Raw genomic sequence first — 19,233 nt, 5'->3', positions numbered from 1 at the left:
TTTGCAGAAAAGGCCAAAATGCTCTTCCTGCTAAAATAAGGCCCAGTAAAGAAACCGGAGGGGGGAGGGGGGGGGTGGTGCGTAAAAACCATCCACAGCACTTTTCTGCTTATATCCTGCCATTATCTCATGGATTCAACAACAGGTATCTAAAATCCAAACAAATAATTACTTGGTACGCTTACAGGGTTACAATGGACCCAATATTATCAAAGAAATCTATACCTATAGACTCCAAGTAGTCTCCTTCATGAGAGTGCTTATAGAGAAAGAAATGATAACGAGCTGAATCCTTTGGTACACGCTTTGGTAAATCCCCTATTTCCGTATGCGTTGTATCTGCCAACTTTATCGTTTCTTGATTAAAGTCTATTTTCTGCCAACAGAAATAAATAACACATTTAAATACTGAAGGCCAAATGCACTCTTGTCACATCTGACAAATTTATTACAATTCTTCAAGGAAATGGCAGAGTTGGTTGATGAATTGAATGGAGAAGATGCACGTTTGGGTTGCACCAAGGCTTATGTTACCACGTCACCCAAGCAATTAGCTCACAAAGTAGGAAGGCATGGTTTTGAACATAATCTTTGAAGGGAGAGTTTAAATTGGCTAAGTCCTCCATAAAAAGAGTAGTTGTGAATGGAGGTGCAGCAACATGGGACAGAATACAACTGAGACCAGTGCTGGGTCCATTGCTGTTTTCGGTGTATATCAACGATTTATACTTGGTGGCAAATAACAGCTATCCAAACTTGCTTACACTGCAATGAAGTTACAGTGAAAAGCCCCGAGCCGCCACACTCCGGCGCCTGTTCGGGTACACTGAGGGAGAATTCAGAATGTCCAATTCACTGAACAAACACGTCTTTCGGGACTTTTGGGAGGAAACCGGAGCACCCAGAGGAAACCCACGCAGGCAAGGGGAGAATGTGCAGATTTCACGTAGACAGTAACCCAAGCCGGAATCGCACCTGGGTCCCTGGTGCTGTGAGGCAACAGTGCTAACCACTGTGCTACCGTGCTGCCACATGACACTAACAGTGGAACAAGAGTAAGGTAACCTAATCATAGGTGGGAGGCGGCACACCATTTGTTGGTGGCGGGATTCTCTGTTCCCACCGCTGTCAAGGGGCTTCCCATTGAAGCCACCCCACACCGCCGGGAAACGCATGGGCGGGGTTGCACTGCCGCGATACCTGGGAACCCCAGCAGCCGGAGAATTCTGCCCTCATCTATGCAGAGAGATTGAAGGGCCTGGCATTGTTTATGCTGAAGGAGAAATTTTAGGGCTGATACTGAAAGTATATTAAGGGATTAGATAAAATGAAGCTTGATAAACATACCTGAGATTACCATACATGTTGGACACAGAGGACTTGACTTTTTCACGCGCAATAGAACCCCAATATTGGGACAAAATGGGAGTTTTGAGCCGGCACTTGCTATCCTTCAAAGAGGCCACCCTTTGTTCAGCTGCTTTGTGCTTGCTCCCCTAGTAATTAATGCACAGATCCAAAGGGTTGGATGCTGCTGGCAAGTAAGGGGCCGCAACGGCACCCTTCGCCATCACCCCCACCTCCACCTTACCACTGGTGTATTCCAAATGGCGCTATTTCATTGGCAGCAATGTGTCAGGGAAGCCACAAAATCGCCCCGAAATGGCATCCAAATCACCTTAATTGGCTTCTCCTCTCTGTGGTGTGGGATCCGATCCTCCTCTCTTCCCCCCACCTGCCCCAAGGAAATATCTTTGGCAGCAGGAATGCTACAGGGAGCTGATCCGACGTGTCTTCAACTTTTTTCTCGTGGTCCTCCTCAGCCTCCAACCCCATCTCCACAAGACTGGCCAAAGCCAGCTCTGAGTGTGGCTAATGTATAGAAAGAATGGACTGCTCAAGTTGGCAGAAGAGGCAGAAGGAGTGGAACAATTAAGGGGTTATTGGGTGGATATTTGAGGACGTGGGCAATTGACATCAAGTCATGGAGAGAAACCCTGGGATGGGGGCTGTAAGCTTGTTTGAAGAGAAAGGTTTTAAGAAGGTTTTTAAAAGAAGGAAAGAGAGATGGGAAGCAGAGAACTATCGGATGGTGAGTGAGCGCCAGAGAATACAGGTGAGGTTATTATAGGGCTAGAGTCACAAGACCATAAGATGCAGACGGGGAAATGTATCTGAAAGACGTTACACAAATGGACTGGGCAAAACATGAGGCTAATTTGAAACAAGTGATGATTTTGAATTGAATGTGTATGGGAATTCAAAGCAAGTCGTCAAGGATAGCGGGCGATGGGCCAGTAGGACTTGTGAGTCAGGATATTGGGGCGAGTATTGGGCAAGGTAAGGGAGGGTGAAAGATCAGGGGCTGGGTTCTCCGCACACTCGCGCTGAAATCGCGAGAATCCATGTTCCCGCGAGAAATTGAGGTCCAGCGCCGGTTCACCAATTCTGCGGGCCCTGAAAAGCGGCGTACTCGGGGAGTACGGCGCGCCGCCTGGGGCCGTTGCCAATAGCCCGCTCCACCATCCTCTGCCCCCGACCGGCCGAAGTCCCGACGGCGTGGAACTAATGTGCTCCAGCCGGTCGGGATACTCTCGTGGCGACCGCGGACTCAGTCCGCGGCCGCCCTGGTCGGGGCCGAGCGGATCGGAGGCCAGAGGGGGCCTTATAGGCGGCCGGGGAATGTTGAGGGTCGGGCACGCGGCCGATCAGGGGGTCTCTTTTGTGGGTCCAGCTACGCGGCCCGAGTTCACCATGGAGCACTGTGCGCATGCACGGCCTCCAACCCGGAAGTGCGGGGGGCTGTATCTGCAGCAAAAGCTGCAAGATCTACTCTGGGTCCCTGCTAGCCCCCTGCAGAGCTGGGAATTCGTGTCCCTTTGATCCAGAATTTTCAGGTGTAAAACTCTACCGTTTTGACACCGGTGTGGGGACACAGTCCCAATAATGGAGAATCCAGCCCCCAGATGCCAACAAGGACATCAGTGAAACCCAGGCTGAGGACAGGAATGTGCTTGAATGCGATGCAGAATACAGTTGATACCCTGTTACCACCATCAGCCTTTGACAGGAAAGGCTTTCACATGAATAATGGTCTTGTGATGCAAAAGGATCTCTGGAGCTGTGGATCTGTATCCCTGCCTAAATCACTGCCAGTTAATAATTTACCAAATCAACTCAACAAAACTTTACCAATCCTTTAAAGAGCAAGCGGTGAAGATGAAGATTCAAACCAATGCATTTACGGTGAGTACTTACGAGTTGAACATAGCTAAGCTCTTTGTTCCTGAGTTTATCCAGAGCTTCAATAGCATCGTCCTGTATGGGGAAGGGTAGTCCCTGCAAAGTTGGTTGTCTTGTCACTATGCTGTTTTCAGTTCTCCCCTGTCAATAAAGAAAATCAACAAGTTATTCCCCCATTAATCATGGGTCCATGTGTGTCTTGAGATTTCTTTTTTCGGAGATTACGACCAACGGCTAGAATGAGTCTTTTCATTCCACTCAATCATTCCAAATTAATTTTACAGAATGGATGACTGCTAATTAATTTCAAAGCCAATGGTTCCAAGATGTCTTCAGGTCATACGTGAAGCAATGGCGCCATGTCTTTTACAAAAAAGCCCAAAGACAAGAGGAGATCGTAATCATCTTCGGTATGTGGATGTTACAGGATCTATTGAGTAAGATATCCAGCAATCTGTCAGTCAGGTTAGACTGCTCTATTCAGTCGGCCATTATTCCATTAAATACAGCAGATCAAACAACATTACAAGTAAGAAACAGTCTGCATGAATTCTATACTTGCAGAAGAACGCAAGGTATATATTTTGCATACCTTAAACAGTCCATTTTCAATAGCAAAGATCAAGGGTGAATTTACTTTAGGTTTTTTTTCTCTTATAAATTTTAAGTGCCCAATTCTTTTTTTCCCAATTAAGGGGCAATTTTGTGTGTCCAATCCACCTAGCCTGCACATCTTTGGGTTGTGGGGGTGAGACCTACACAGGCACGGGGCGAATGTGCAAACTCCACAGGGACAGTGACCTGGGGCCGGGATCGAACCTGGCTCCTCGGCGCCGTAGGGCAGCAATGCTAACCACTGTGCCGCCCGATACTTTAGTTTTGATTAGTCTCTGAATTTCTCGGTTCATACTGGAATTGAAGATTCACACAGTACATACTACCTGAAAGGGTGATGGAAGAAGATTCAATAGTCATTTGAAAAAGGGAATTAGATATATATATCTGAAAAGGAAAGTTTCATAAAGGTATGGGGCAAGAGCAGGAAGTGGGAGTGATTGGACCATTCTTTCAAAGAGCCAGCAGAGAGACAATGGGCTGGATGCTCTTTCATTGCATGGTTCCATGTGTGCCATGAAGCATCGTCAATTCTACTGTATATTTTTTACAGTATGAATAAATTATTCAATTTTTTTTTAAATCAAGAAATTATATTCAAAACTTGTCATTAAATTGTAGTCATATGATTTGATAACCAATTCAAATTCCAACGATACAGGAATGTAATCTGTCTCAAGGTAATCATGAACTGGCCTTCAAAAGTTAAACGCAACGAACATTTCTCATCATAATCACCGAAAACGATGTTGCACATTGTCAAAACAGATCTTTAGAACAACTTTCCTCTTGGAGATGATCTTAGGCTATTTCCAAAGTATGTACAGAATTTCGAAGTGTAGCTCCAAAATATGACAACTTCAAATCAGTTAATTTGTGTGGCTGTGATTGATGATTTTGTAAAAAAAAAGGTTTTTTGCCACGGCAGGACAGTTAGATTATTTACATTTGGAATCTCAAATCGATCGATGACATAAAGCTGCCTGTTCAGCACAAGCAGCATTAACCCAAAACACATCTAGCACAGACGCTGGCCAAACTGTAGTTTTGAAAAACTGGCATCGGCACGTCGCAATTATTACCACCTCATTCATTTTGATTTGCCGTAGCTCCTCTTCAGCTGCAGTTAGCGGGGCAGGATCTTTCTGTGAAACAAGATGTTTTTTGTAACCACTAAAGGAAACATCCTCCTATAAAGGCAAAAGTATAAAGTATAAACACCAGGCTCTTCAACAGATACTTCAACTTCACAATGTACTTTATTAATCTTTCCATTTCACCATCATTCCACCACCCCCCTTCCCTCCCCCGGATCCCAGTGCCATACCAAGCCAATACTCAGACATGCCCAGAATCCCTCACATAAGGGAACAAGCAGTAGTGTTGCCCTAAGACCTGACGAGGCAGTTTGAGAGTAGCCTGTGTTAACTAACTTTTCAAATAGTTTCCTGCCCTCTTAATACCTCTCTATGTCCCCCTAATAAAATGGTCAAGATTTAAGATGTGTGAAGAATCAGGTATTTCTCTTGTACGATATGCCAATCTTTCATCGATCTCACGCTAAGTAATTCCAGCTGAGATTGAGCAAGTTGAATGGGGAGTTCTTCCCTCCGGCAGGTAGCTAAAGTGTGTGGAAAATCACCATCTTGTAGAAAAGCCTCCTGATGAAACCACTGCAAAATGAACATAAACAGGAATACTGTTTGCCTGATACGAATCATACATACAGTCCCCATAGGGACACCACTCCTACCCAAGCCCAGGAGGCCTGAGCATTTGCAATTGCAATTGTGCTGCTGAAATGTAACCAGTTAAAACCACAAGGCTAACAACAGCCAAGCATTTATTTTGCACCTTTAGTGTCGGAGGCTGTTTTACAGAGGAACCAAAAGGCCAAAGGTGGAAATATTAAAAAGGGTCGATAAGGAGAGTCTTAGAGGGGAGTGGTAGGGGCCAGAGTCTGAGAAAAAGGATGGGGTGGAATTTGTATGGGAATACAGGGACAGGGAGAGGTAGGGCCCAGGAGGTCAATAAATACAGGGTTGAGCATTTCAAGGAAGGCGCTGGGAAATCAGAAGCTTACTTAGTCAGTGAAGCCAGAAGTGATGGGTAAGAAAGGTTGGATATGGGATAAGGTATAGGCAGCGTATAGTGTTAGCTGAACGAATGTTTATAGCTGAGTTGAAGCTTATGGAAAATGATGGATGGGAGGCCACTTGGGAGATCATTTTAATAAACAGAGGGGGTCTTTTCCCGGGATGGGAGTCGTGTGGCAAGCCTCCCTCTGTAGCTCTGAAAATCATTAAACTGTCTTTCAGCATTTCAAGTTGTTGTTTTTAAAAAGTCTTCCCTCTGATGTACTGGAAATCTTTGAAGTGCAGTTTTGTAAAGTGGCTGAGATCAGGACAAAGAAACACCCTCTTCAAGAAAAAAACTGGAGTTGGAAACAACACTTGCTCAAAGGAAGAAGCACTTCAGAATCATGGACCGTGAAAAGCTATAAAAATAAACAAAGCTAATCCCTCCTGTGAAATAGCCTGGATCTGTCAATCAATAGGCTTGTGAAAGCTGATGGACCATGAAATTAAATGTAAACAGTTCAGTTCAAAGCTTTTAGGCTTCTCAGTATGCCGAGAGGCTTGAAAAAGTTAAAGGGGAATGAAATTGACTGTGAAAAAAGCACTTCACATCAGAGGGAAGACTTTCACCTTCATCTAAAGCATATCTTTGATATTGACATGCTGGGAGAGACATTAAAGGGTCAACACATCAGAGGGAAGACTTCTAACCACAACTTGACATACTGAAAGAGAGTTTAATGATTTCCAAAGCTAAAAAGGGGGAAGATCTCTATGCTGGGAATGACCCATGGTCTGAGCCCCTCCACCTCAGCCCAAGTTTCCCCCCCCCCCCCCGACCCTCACCACCCCTAAAGTACCTCTCTCAACACCCTGGAGGTAAGTGTAAAGAGGATACTCACCCCCTTGGAGTATATGGCAGGTTGGCACTGCCAGGGGGCAGTGATTGAAGGGGGGCCTGAGGTGTGCACCAGAAGGATGGAGGGGCCTGAAAAGGGGGCCCTGAAGGGTTGAGCATTTGGTGAGCCCATAACGGGGTGTCGTTGGCTTTGGAGTGGGGTCTTTTCAGCGATTGTACGGTGGGGGGGCGGGAGGATGGGGGGTGCTGCAGTAGTATTCTGAGATTCAGGCATTCTTTATACAGGGCGCCCCGATCTCCGAGGAGCTGGCCTTGCCGGTGTCTTTAGTTCCCCACTCCAAAAACATTTCTAAATGTGCTTGAAATGCAAATTGATTTGCTCAAAACCATCCAACGGGAATCTCAGTGGTTTTCCCGATGCGGACACACTTATAAATTGTTTGGGAGAATTCACAGTCTTGCCAGTGAAACCATTTTTGAGGAAAAGTAAAAGATCGGATAATATAGTGGGAAGTGAAAAGTCAAGATACATACCCTCACTGTCCCAAATATTTCATCTCTGATGTGGCTACCCCCAAATTCCCTCTTCAATGTTGTTCTTGTTGCTGCATATAACATCTTTTGTCGAACCTACAAAAAAACAGATCGTGTATCATTAAAATAACTTAGGTTTCGTGTCCTTGTGAAATGGTATTAGTGGCAGTGCAACATCTGCATTTACAAACTAAATAAATGTGACCTTTGTATTTGTAAATTCAGGGCGCGATTTGCTGGCTGGTTCACGCCGGTGGGAAATTCCGGTCCGGCACCGGGGCATGCAGTTTCCCGGCAACGAGGAGTGCAGTCAATGGCAAATCCCGGTGACCATGGTGGGACCAGTAGATCCCGCTGGTGGGTAGCCACCCCCGCCAAAAACACGCAGTGGGGTGGTTGGTAAACCTGCCCCCAATATTAATTCTGAATGGCAAATAAATCATTCAAATTGCTTTACTTGGTATTGAAAAGAACACAGGGAGAAGGTTTTGCACATTGGAGCAAGACTAAACAAACCCAACATCTGTTTCTCAAAAGCATCTATAGGCCACTGTAGGGTTCCTTACACAATTTCAATTTAAGAATGTAGTGAACAGATGTTATTGTTACATGACCGCTAGTAGCCAGCCCTCAGACATTACTGGCAATGCTTTTAGACAATGGAAGTATGTAAAAGGGTCTTCATAGCACAAATTCGCTCATCAAACCTTGCGTTACAGTCATTTATACAAAATAGATTTATAATACTCCAGAATAAATTACGCCAAGATCTCTGACAATAGATTCATTTTAAAGTACAAAAAAGATAATTATGAGAGATAATTTCTCATAATAACCTGATTATAAGTAGCTGGAATGGGAAAATTCGACATAAGCCCATAGACAAATAATATGGAAACATTCCGATATGAAAATAGAGAGAACAGCAACTTGTTAAAATGCATACGATGTCCTAAACCAGCTTATTATCAAATCTCCATCATTATTTGATTTATTAATCCACTGCAATATTCATGAAATATATGTCTGCTTAAGAAATTCATAGTCGCAGTTTATTTTTTATAAATTTAGAGTACCCAATTCATTTTTTCTCCAATTAAGGGACAATTTAGCGTGGCCAATCCACCTACCCTGCACATCTTTGGTTTGTGGGGGTGAAACCCACGCAAATACGGGGAGAATGTGCAAACTCCACACGGACAGTGACCCAGAGCCGGGATTGAACCTGGGACCTTGGCGCCGTGACGCAGCAGTGCTAACCACTGCACCACCGTGCTGCCCCAGTCGCAGGGTTAGTGGTAATGTAACTAGTAATTCAGAGGCCCAGGTTAATGCTCTGGGGACAACGGTACAAATCCCACCGTGGCAACTGGTGGAATTTAAATTACATTTTTTAAAAACTGGAATTGCAAACCAGTCTCAGTAACGGTGACCATTAAACTACCATTAGTTACCATTAAAACCCACTTGGTTCACTTTTGGGATTTGCTGGCCTTATACAATCTGGCCTCTAAGTGACTCCAGACCCACAGCAATGTGGTTGACTGTTAAATGCCCTCAGGGATGGGCAATAAATGCTGTCCCAGCCAGCGACGCCCACATCCCATGAGCGACTTTTAAAAAAATGTTTGCACATCTTTTATCAGGGCATCAAGGGATAGCGCAAGAGTGTGCTGTTAAATTAGAGTTTCAGCCATGATTAGCAGTGCAGACTCAAAGGGCTAAATGGCTTTCTCCTGTTCCTGTTTCCTATGTTTATCTACATGAAAAACAAGGTAGCCAAGTGTGTGCACACTTCTAGCTCCTCATTTTGTGACAAAAAGAAACAGCCATTTCCTGAATGGGCTTGTGGTAATACCAGGTATTGCAGTACCTGAGAGGTGGATGACCATTGGCTAGACCTAGGAGTCTACCATTGGCTAACGTACATAGCTCCGCCCTGAGAGGTGGGGTATAAGAACCAATGCCATCCCAGCAGCCTTCACTTTCTGTATCGAAGCTGCTGGGTACAGTTCTAGCTGATTAACGCCGATTAGTATGACTCACCTTGTCTCGAGAGTAATTGATTGTGCATCAATTTAATCAGCTATTACTTCTGAAAGGATGGATCTCCGCATCAAGCCGGAGTGCCTTCAGCTCAGCCCACACGCAGACAACTCCGCTGCTATTTTCAAGCACTGGCTGGCATGTTTTAAGAGCTTCGTCGACACGGCCGCTGACACCCCCACAGAGAGGCAGAAAATGCACCTTCTACGCTCCCGGGTCAGCCCTGCGATCTACCCTCTGACCATGGAGGCGGAGAATTATGCTGCAGCTATCGAGCTGCTAGAAGGACACAATGTCCAACCTGCGAACCAGGTCTACACACGTCACCTGCTGGCAAAGCCCTGAAGAAACACTGGAAGACTTCTATCGGGCACTGCTAGTGCTGGGCCGGAACTGTGGATGCCCGCCAGTTTCGGGGAACGAGCACACGGAACTTTTGATTAGGGCTGCTTTTGTGGCAGGTATGACTTCTCCCGATATCCGCCGAAGGCTCCTAGAAATGGACACACTGGGACTTACTGAGGCACGGGCCCTGGCGGGGTCTATGGACGTTGCGTATAAAAACGCGCTGGCTTTTGCCCCCGGACGCGCGGCGCCCCCCTGGGCTGCGTGGCACCCCGTAACGGCAGCCCCCCAGACCTATCCCCTAACCCCGCAAACCTGCGCGACGAGATAGCCCACTATCGCTACCGGCCAATGCTGCTTTTTCTGCGGGCAGGCGAATCATCCCCGCCCACGCTGCCTGGCCCACACCTCCACCTGCAAAAGGTGTGGCAAGAAGGGCCACTATGTCGGGGTCTGCCAGGCCCGCGCCGTGGCCACAGTCTCCAGCGACTATCGGCAGCCTTTAGTTCAGGTCCCGGCCGTCCAAAGCCCACCGCCGCCCTCCTATCCCCGCGTGTGATCCACGGCCGTGGCTATTTTGCCCCCGGCACACCACGCTGGATGGGTGGGCGCCGCTATTTTGTCCCTCACCGCCGCCATCTTCGGCATCCCCGAACTCCATGTGCGACCCGTGGCTGACGCCATCTTGGATGGGGCCTCAAGCCCCCAGCACAGCCGACTCCAAGCAGCCCGACCAGAACTCCCCCTTGCTGCAGCTGGCCTCCGTTACCCTGGACCAGAGTCGGCCCCGGACGCTAGCGAAAGCCACTGCAACGATCGCCATCAACGGCCACGTGACGTCGTGCCTGATCGACTCCGGGAGCGCGGAAAGCTTTGTCCACCCCGACACGGTAAGGCGCTGTTCTCTTGTCACCCATCCCGTAAACCAACGGATCTCCCTGGCCTCCGGGTCACACGCAGTGGAGATAAAGGGGTTCTGCCTAGCGAACCTCACTGTCCAAGGCAGGGAATTCCGCAATTTCCGCCTGTACGTTCTGCCGCACCTCTGCGCAGCCACCCTTCTTGGGCTGGATTTCCAGTGCCACCTACAAAGCATGACTTTTAAATTTGGCGGCCCTATACCCCCCCTTTCTGTTTGCGGCCTCGTGACCCTTGAGGTCGACCCACCTTCCCTGTTTGCGAACCTCACCCCGGATTGCATACAGTCGCCACCAGGAGCAGACGGTACAGTGCCCAGGACCGGACCTTCATCAGGTCCGAGGTCCAAAGGCTTCTGAAGGAAGGGGTCATCGAAGCGAGCAACAGCCCCTGGAGGGCTCAAGTAGTGGTGGTAAAGACCGGGGAGAAACATAGGATGGTCATCAACTACAGCCAGACCATCAACAGATTTACGCAGCTGGATGCGTACCCTCTCCCCGTATAGCCGACCTGGTGAACAGGATTGCGCAATACAAGGTTTTCTCCACGGTGGATCTCAAGTCTGTCTACCACCAGCTACCCCTCCGTCATGGTGACTGCCAGTACACTGCCTTCGAAGCAGATGGGAGGCCCTATCACTTTTTAAGGGTTCCCTTCGGTGTCACGAACGGGGTCTCGGTCTTCCAACGTGAGATGGACCGAATGGTTGACCGGTACGCCTTACGCGCAACGTTCCCGTATCTTGATAACGTCACCATCTATGGCCATGACCAGCAGGACCACGACACCAACCTCCGAAAATTTCTCCAGACCGCGAATATCCTTAATCTGACATACAATAAGGATAAATGCGTGTTTAGCACCGACGGTCTAGCCATCCTAGGCTACGTAGTGCGAAATGGAGTCATAGGCCCCGACCCTGAACGCATGCGCCCCCTCATGGAGTTCCCCCTCCCTCACTGCCCCAAGGCCCTGAAGCGCTGCCACGGCTTCTTTAGCTATTATGCACAATGGGTCCCCAATTACGCAGACAAGGCTCGACCCCTGATCCAGTCCACAACCTTCCCCCTGTCGACGGAGGCCCGCCAGGCCTTCTGCCGCATCAAAGCGGACACCGCAAAAGCCACGATGCGCGCCATCGATGAGTCCCTCCCCTTCCAGGTCGAGAGCGACGCGTCCGACGTAGCTCTGGCGGCCACCCTCAACCAGGCGGGCAGGCCCGTGGCTTTCTTCTCCCGTACTCTCCATGGTTTCGAAATCCGCCACTCCTCGGTCGAAAAGGAGGCCCAGGCCATAGTAGAAGCTGTGAGACATTGGAGGCATTACCTGGCCGGCAGGAGATTCACTCTCCTCACGGACCAACGGTCGGTGGCCTTCATGTTCGATAATGCGCAGCGGGGCAAGATTAAAAACGACAAGATCTTACGGTGGAGGATAGAACTCTCCACCTACAATTATGAGATCTTGTACCGTCCCGGGAAGCTGAACGAGCCTCCTGATGCCCTGTCCCGCGGCACTTGTGCCACTGCTCAAGTGGACCGCCTCCGAGCCCTCCATGAGGACGTCTGCCACCCAGGGGTCACTCGTTTCTTTCATTTCATGAAGACCCGCAACCTGCCCTACTCCGTCGAGGAGGTCAGGACAGTCACCAGGGACTGCCAAATCTGCGCGGAGTGCAAACCACACTTCTACCGGCCAGAGAGAGCGCATCTGATAAAGGCTTCCCGTCCCTTTCAACGTCTCAGCATGGATTTCAAGGGTCCCCTCCCCTCCACCGACCGCAACACGTACTTCCTGAACGTGATTGACGTATACTCCCGGTTCCCATTCGCCATCCCCTGCCCGGACATGACCGCAACCACCGTCATCAAGGCCCTCCAGGGTATTTTTACACTGTTCGGTTTCCCCGCATACATTCACAGTGATAGGGGGTCCTCCTTTATGAGCAACGAACTGCGTCAATTCCTGCTCAGTAAAGGCATCGCCTCCAGCAGGATGACCAGTTACAACCCCCGGGGAAACGGGCAGGTAGACTGGAAGACCGTCCTGCTGGCCCTTCGGTCCAGGAATCTCCCAGTCTCCCGCTGGTAAGAAGTCCACCCAGTGGCCCTTCACTCCATCCGGTCGCTGCTCTGTACTACCACAAACCAGACACCTCACAAACGTCTCCTTGTTTTCCCCAGGAAGTCCTCCTCCGGGACCTCGCTCCCAACCTGGCTAGCGACACCCGGACCCGTCCTGCTGCAGAAACATGTGAGGGCGCACAAGTCGGACCCGTTGGTCGAGAGGGTCCACCTGCTGCATGCCAACCCCCAGTATGCCTACGTAGCGTTCCCCGACGGCCGCCAAGACATGGTCTCCCTTCGGGACCTGGCGCCCGCCGGAGCCCCACACGCACCCGCACCATTGGCCCCACCCCCACCCTCCCCGCAGCACCTGACCGGAGGGTCAGTACTGCCGCCTCCCCTAACCAGCGCCGAACAGGCACCGGCGCCCCCTACAGGCGCCCCACCCCCCTGGCCACCTTTCGCCCCAACAGCGCCGCCTAGGGGTGACGAAGCTGTCTGGGAGGAAGACACCATGTTCCCGGAGCCACAACCGCCGTGGCCCCCACCAGGATCATCGCCGAAGCCCAGACGCTCCAGAAGGACGGCCAGGCCACCCGATCGTCTGATTGCTGCACCATAAAAAAAATTTTTTTAAACTTTTTCTGTTACCCTCGACATCACGGTACCTCCATACCTGGTCCTACCATACAAAACGGCGACAGGAACGCTGGCCATCACCTCGCTGGGTTCTTTTTTTAACAGGGGGTGAATGTGGTAATACCAGGTATTGCAGTACCTGAGAGGTGGATGACCATTGGCTAGACCTAGGAGTCTACTATTGGATAACGTACATAGCTCCGCCCTGAGAGGCGGGGTATAAGAACCAATGCCGTCCCAGCAGCCTTCACTTTCTGTCTCGAAGCTGCTGGGTACAGTTTAGCTGATTAAGGCATGTTAGTTATGACTCACCTTGTCTCGAGAGTAATTGATTGTGCATCAGGGCTAAACAGTAAAAACACTGTCCAGCATAGCACAAGGCCATACAGATGAGAAGCTTTTAGATTTCAATTTCAAACTCCGGCCAAATTTGCTGATCTCAACCAAGGTGACAAATGCCTCCAGAGTTAGGCCAAAGGAGGGGGAGGAGGGAGGGAGAGGCGGGGGGAGGGGGGGGGCAGGGCCGTTGGGGGGGGTGGGGGGGTGGCAAAGGTTAGGCAGGGTTCCAGATTCCCATTGTCAAGTTGTATATCTTGCTGGGATGTGCAAGTTTCTGCAATCCCAGTAAGCCTGAGGATATCTTTCAGGATGTATTCCATGGGAAAAGAATCTGTGCTTGTTCACTGTTGTGATTCACAGATTAAGAGTGGGCATTAGCCAATGTCCCAGAAGGCTGCTGGCTGCCATAGACTGTACCCTAATAACAGTGAACATCTTCCAAATAAATTGGGGAACAGAAAACTTGTTTTAAAAAATCAACTTAGCCGTGAACGATCTGCTCGCAAAGCCTGCCATCTTAATCATATTTATCCTTCATCTTTACGAGTATCAAATTCTTACCGGTGAAAGGTCAGGCGACCAGGCAATAAAGAGCCATTGAAATCCCTGAACGTTCATGGTGTCCAATCGATACAAGATATAGGAAGGTTGCTGCTCCTCTAGAAGAGGAAGGATGCATGAATCATACTCCTGTTCCCAGCTGGTAACCGACTCTCTAGAAGCACCCACCTTGAGCTGTTCTGTAATGAATGATTAATGAGCAAGATGAAAAATGTAATTATAAATTCAAAACCCTGTATTTTACCTCCAGCGCACTTCAATGTTAATACAACTGACTGGTCAGTCAATTTTTAATCACTACTGTTTTACATATTAAAATTGCAGTTCAAACACGGAACATATTTAACTATCTACCTGCAGCCATTGAAATTAGTTTGTGTCCGCTTGCCTTTGATGGCAGCACTCAAATCAGAAATGCTGCAGGTCATTGACTTACTCACGAACTGAAGTATACAGTCTAGGTTGACATGCCAGTGGAGTATTGAGGGGGTGCTGCATTTACAGAGATGCATTCCTTTGGGATGCCAAGTTGAACTGAGGCCCTTGCTGCCTTTTCCAGTGGTTCCACTGAGCATTAACAACCCCACCTTCTCGCCCTCTCTGCCCAAAGGTAGATCCAACCCACAGCTCCACGATCTCCACCATGGGCAGGGCAAGGAGACAAGTCCCCAAACCCACTCCCGCCGAAACGGGGATTGAACCCCGTATCTGCGGCACCCAATCCGATCCCCACCGTCCATCGGCTGACTGAGCCAACAGGCCACCACGAGGAGTCTGAGTTGCTGTGGCAACGTGCACTTTTACATGCATATGGCGGCCTGGAGCTATGGATGGTGATGGTAGAGGCTCCAATTTTGATCCATCACATGGCTAACTAGGAATCTCTTGCACTCTTACCGCCTGCCACTGACATATTTGGAAGCATTCACAAGTTGATGCTCACCCTGATTGTCTGTGTTGTAACCGCACCTTCCTGGATCAGGCCCTGGTGCGAGATATGAAACCACATCTTCTGGCTCAAAGGCAGGGACTCTACCCACTGTGCTATAAGACTTAACAGCCCCCAGAGCACTAATAAATAGAAGGAAGTTCTCCTGGATAATATTTGCCCTATGACCAAATGACGAAAAAAATGATTTGATTTCCGGTCATAGGATCTGGCGATGAGTCGGATATGTATCATATTTTCCTAACAGTTACTGCCCTTCAAAATTAATTATTTGCATCTAAAATGCTTTACGGTCAGTTTAAAGCATTATATAAATCCAATAGAATAACCATAATTTAACAGAGTACAGTAAAGTTTTAGTTGTGTCCATTTGTGCCAAATCCTTTGTAGGTGTTCGCCTTGGCTCAATGGTAGAACAGTTGCCTAGATCAGAAGGATGTGGGATCATGTCCCACTCCAGAGATTTGGATACATTATCGGTGCTACACAGAGGTCACCACATAATAAGTGGAAATGTAGCTGGCACAAATCAGAGGTGCCTGGCATAAGGATTGGCATCTTCTGGGCAGCTCTTGATGGGTCTGAAAGCACTGGGAGACGTGGTGGCACACCTATTAGGAAAAATCGCACAGTTCCTGCAAACAAGCCTTGGGGTTGAAAAATGAGAGATTACCCTGGGGAGCAAAAAATTCCTGGACAATTTTCGCAAAGGGTGAAGTGGGTATGAGTCAATTTTAGAATGCGTTTATAGGTTGAGGCTGGCTTTAAAGTGGTTAGTTTGTGAATTTTAACCCAGGCAAAGCATTTAATTAGGATGGCCACAGGAACTAATTGAAGGGACAAGGGTAATGGGATTAGTTTTGCATTTCTTTAACAAAGAGCTGGCACAAACATTTTGGATCTGTCCCCAGGAGCCGTTACGCCTGGTCCATGTTTGTGGAAACTGGTGCTAAATGGCGCCATGGCTAGGTCTCCCAGGCAACGCCGTTAGTTCCTAGGCCTCTGGAGAGAACGGCGCAGACCTATTTAAATGAGCCTCACTTAAATATGTTTTGAAAAAATATTTTATTCAAGCAACATTTTCGTACTAACAAACCCACCAATAATACAAAATTTTAATTTCAAGAAACAACCCCACCAAAAATACAACCCCAACCCCATCCTATCCTTAAACTACACCCAGCCGAATGCTCGTAACCCCTTCCACCCCTGCTATAAAGAAAACAAAACCCTTAACCCAACTAAGAAGACAAACCCCTTCTCTTCCCGCTAACCGCTGACGGTAACCAACTCTCTAAAAAGGTAGATGAAAGGTTGCCATCTCGGATGGAACAATTCCACTGATCCTCTTAAGGTTTACTTAATCTTCTCCAGGTGTACAAATTCCATCAAATCTCCCAACAAACCTAGGGCTGAGGTGACACGGGAGATCTCCAACCGAACAGAACTCACCCCTGGGCTATTAACGAGGCAAAAGCTACGACTTATGGACATCCTCCTTCGTCCCCGTCTGCAGCCCCAGCGAGTCAGACACTCCAAAGATGGCCACCAATGGGCACAGCTCCAACTGAACGCCCAAAATCCCTGATAACGTATCAAAAATGGAGGCCCAGAAGCTGACAAGCTTAGGGCAACACCAAAGCATGTGCGCGTGATTCACCAGCCCCCTGGAACACCGCCCACAACTATCCTCCACCTCCAGGAAGAACCCACTCATATGCGCCCTAGCCAGGTGTGTCCTGTGCACCACGTTAAACTGGATCAGATTTAATCTCGCACACGAGATGTAAAGTTGCTTCTACACAGAGCCTCACTCACATTCTCCTCCTCCAGGACCAAACCCAGCCCTTCCTCCCACTTTCTCTTTATTTCCTCCAACGAAGCCTGCTCCATCGCCATTACCCTCCCCTACTTCAACCATGGCCAGCACCCTATACATACATGAGGGTGACGGCACAGGAGGAAATGAAGGGAGTTCCTTGTGCAAAAAAGCATGCACCTGCAAGTACCTAAATATATTCCCCCTCGGGAGCTGAAACTTCTCCAGTCGCTCGTCTAGGCCGGCGAACGTACTCTCCAAAAACAAGGGCTGGATTCTCCGCACCCCGATGCCAAAATTGCGGCCGGGGCGGGGCGGAGAATACATTTTCCCGCAAGGAATCGGGACCGGCGGCTTACCCACCCAAACAAAAGTAGATATCAACTTCTTAAACCTGCCTCACGCCGCCGAGGACCCGGCCCCACGTCACTGTCCGTGTGGAGTTTGCACATTCTCCCCGTGTCTGCATGTGTCTCGCCCCCACAACCCAAACAAGATGTGCAGGGTAGGTGGGTTGGCCATGCTAAATTGCCCCTTAATTGGGGAAAAAAAAGAATAGGATTTCCCATTGAAGCTACCCCATTCCGCCAGGAATCCTGCAGGGGGCGGGGTGCTGCCAGCAGGAAAAGTGAATCCCAATGACCGGAGAATTCCGGCCAATATCTGCAAGGTATTTGAACCTTGCTGCAATTACTTGGAGTCATGTGACAGGGAGTTACTTAGCACAGAACTTCTGTATTGCTGAAAAGAGAGACATGTCGCTGAAGCTATTTGTTTTGTACTCATCAGCGAAAATGCAAGAATGCCAAATTTCAAACCATCACAGCCATTTATACTACAGGGGAAGAGGGTTAATTTGAGCGCTTATAAAATGTGGCTATTTTGACCTAAATGTTTAATTTTAAACATTTAAATTTAAACTGCAGGGAGACAGCTCTGTGTATGCATGTAAATACATATGCAGAGCTCTCTGGTTTCGCACAGGGCTAAATCGCTGGCTTTGAAAGCAGACCAAGGCAGGCCAGCAGCACGGTTCAATTCCCGTAACAGCCTCCCCGAACAGGGGATTTTCACAGTAACTTCATTGCAGTGTTAATGTAAGCCTACTTGTGATAAAGATCATTATTATTATTACTCTGACGTACACTGAGAGTCATAGGAACCTACCTTTGAGCATCTTTTAATTCCTAATGGCAGTTCTCTAACTTTTCACACGCCTTAGAAAATATATTTTCCATTGCTGCCACAATTGTCTATGATCCTCTTCTCTATTTGAACCTTTTTGTTGATTTAATAACGAAAGATAAAAAAGAGAAGAGGAGCAAGAGGCTCTGTGGTGAGAAGATAGCAGCTCAATAATATTTACCCTGCTGTTAAAACTGCACCTGTGCTTATTTAACACTGGTTTTATGTCCTGAAGTAGGTAAACACTACAGAAAATATTTGCCTAAATTTCTGTTTGCAAGATCGATGCAGAAATCGGCGTGAGATTTGGCATAATTTCGGTGCAAATGAATTTCAAGAATTTCCAGCCCATGATATTAATCAGTGGTGTAATTACTTGGGAGTCATGTGACAGGGAGTTACTTAGCACAGAATTTCAATATTACTGAAAAGAGAGACATGTCGCAGAAGCTACTTGTCTTGTACTCATCAGGGATGTTGGGGGACATTTTCTGACACTGGACTATGATATAAATTATAGGTGGCTCTGTAATTACAGGTGCTATTCTCCCCCCCAACGCCGGGTGGAAGAATCGCCGGGGCACCGCGCGAATCGCGCCACGCCACCCCGACCCCCGCACGCGATTCTCCCACCCCCCGGAAACCAGCGGCACGCGATTCGCACTGGGCCGCTCGGAGAACCAGCGAACGGCGATTCTCCAGCTCGGATGGGCCGAGCGGCCGCTACGACATGACAGGTTCCCGCTGGTGCCGTCCACCCCAGGTCGCTGCCAGCGGGAACTCTGCGGGAATGCTGGGTGGGCGGCCTGTGGGGGAGGGCGGGGATCTCCTTCACCGGGGGGGCCTCCGATGGGGTATGGCCCTCGATCGGGGCCCACCAATCGGTGGGCCGGCCTTTCCCCCCCCCAGGCCTACCTCCTTCCGCGCGCGGCCCCATGTTGGTGAGGGGCCGGCGTGCGTAAGACATTTCCCACGCATGCGCAGGATGGCGCGGCCCAACTACACATGTGCAGGATAGGGTTGCCCCAACTGCGCAT

The 19,233-nt window shown here is 48.7% G+C and overlaps 1 protein-coding gene across 2 annotated transcripts in view; it reads right to left on the bottom strand.

Annotated features, from left to right (window-relative positions):
* The window catches only part of LOC140396516 (twinfilin-1-like), a 53,183-nt gene that overhangs the window by 5,266 nt on the left and 28,684 nt on the right, over positions 1 to 19,233 (bottom strand). For both annotated transcript variants that reach the window (XM_072485209.1, XM_072485210.1), the window contains 5 exons: positions 14,244 to 14,422; positions 7,330 to 7,425; positions 4,944 to 5,048; positions 3,259 to 3,384; positions 226 to 376 (listed from right to left, as the gene is read on the bottom strand). In XM_072485209.1, coding sequence (XP_072341310.1) covers positions 226 to 376; positions 3,259 to 3,384; positions 4,944 to 5,048; positions 7,330 to 7,425; positions 14,244 to 14,422 — 657 coding nt within the window. The remainder of the gene's footprint in view (positions 1 to 225; positions 377 to 3,258; positions 3,385 to 4,943; positions 5,049 to 7,329; positions 7,426 to 14,243; positions 14,423 to 19,233) is intronic.

The sequence above is a fragment of the Scyliorhinus torazame genome, chromosome 19, assembly GCF_047496885.1.
Source record: "Scyliorhinus torazame isolate Kashiwa2021f chromosome 19, sScyTor2.1, whole genome shotgun sequence".
Lineage (NCBI taxonomy): Eukaryota > Metazoa > Chordata > Chondrichthyes > Carcharhiniformes > Scyliorhinidae > Scyliorhinus > Scyliorhinus torazame.
Note: the sequence above shows the minus strand (reverse complement) of the source record. Positions and strands in the feature narration are given on the sequence as shown.